General features: G+C 43.1%; 1 protein-coding gene across 1 annotated transcript in view; it reads left to right on the top strand.

Moving 5' to 3' along the window:
- Window positions 1-860: 860 nt before the first annotated feature.
- LOC137639461 (uncharacterized) overlaps window positions 861-1,278 on the top strand; it is a 1,893-nt gene continuing 1,475 nt past the window's right edge. Inside the window, exon 1 of the mRNA XM_068371734.1 lies at window positions 861-939. Within this exon, the coding sequence (XP_068227835.1) occupies window positions 861-939 (79 nt within the window). The remainder of the gene's footprint in view (window positions 940-1,278) is intronic.

The raw sequence follows: 1,278 nt of genomic DNA, 5'->3' as shown, positions 1-1,278 counted from the left end.
CTCCGCCAACGAACTTGGAAGGAGGTTGTGTTTTCGCCCCTGTTTGTGTATTTATTTGTGTGTGTTTGTTTATGAACAACTTCCTGGTCACAATTTTAATCGTAGATTAATGAAACTTGCCGAGATTAACTTATGTAAAAAGCTGGAAATAATTAAATTTCGGAAGGTTAAAGCCAAAAGTCAAGGTCAAGGTCAAGCAAAACGTCCACTTCACGTAATCAGTCATAACTTTGGACATTGTTGTCACTGACTTTAAACTTGGTTCATATTTGAGTGTATGAAAATCCACGTCAATTAATACATGTCAAGGTCGAAGGTCAAGGTCAAGGTTGAGCAAAAGGTCGAAGGTTAAAGGTCAAGCAAAATGTCCACTTCACGTAATCAGCCATGACTTTGGACATTGTTGTCACAGACTTTAAACTTGGTTCATATCTGAGTGCATGAATATCCACGCCAATTAATACATGTCAAGATCGAAGGCCAAGGACAAGGTCGAGTAAATGGTCGAGATATAGGCTACGCGGTGGAGGTCTTCCCTCTACGAGTCTCCCCTCTACCCATCTCCCTTCCACCCAGTCTCCCCTCCACCAAGTCCCCCCTCCACCAAGTCCCCCCTCCACCAAGTCCCCCCTCCACCAAGTCCCCCCTCTAGTTGCATAATACATATGCAGGTGATTAAAACATGAATGAATAATGTACCTGTGGCTTCGGCCTTCCAGCTTGTTCTAATCAATAGGACCAATGAAATAGGACCAATCTGTTCTACCCCCAGACGGAACAGGGCCAAAACCTTTCGACATAAAATGGGCCGTTTCAATTGGTTTATTTATGTTCAAGTTGGAGGTCAGCCCAGATAGGTCATGCGGGTTATTAAACTCATAGACGAAGGTTCAATAACATTAAGTGAAAACGGTAAAGATACAAATAGCAGCAAACCCAGTAAACATAACACACATACAAATTACAAACACACAAACATAACCTCCTTCCAACTTCGTTGGCGTAGGTATCTAGAGGGGCGCTAGGTAGAGCGCAGACCTCTGCCGCGGCAGCTTATTTCTCGACCTTTACCTTGACCGTGACCTTGACCTTCCAAAATTGAATTATTTGCAGCTTTTTACATAAGTTAATCCCTGGAAGTTTCATCACTCTACTATTAAAATTATGCCCAGGAAGGTGTTCACACACACACACACACAAAGGGGTTAAAACATAATCTCCTTCCAACTTCGTTGGATGAAGTTACTAGAAGGGCACTCAGTAGAGCGCAGACCTCCG

The sequence above is a fragment of the Palaemon carinicauda genome, chromosome 4 (assembly GCF_036898095.1).
Source record: "Palaemon carinicauda isolate YSFRI2023 chromosome 4, ASM3689809v2, whole genome shotgun sequence".
Taxonomy (NCBI): domain Eukaryota; kingdom Metazoa; phylum Arthropoda; class Malacostraca; order Decapoda; family Palaemonidae; genus Palaemon; species Palaemon carinicauda.
This window is presented reverse-complemented; position numbering and strand designations above follow the sequence as displayed.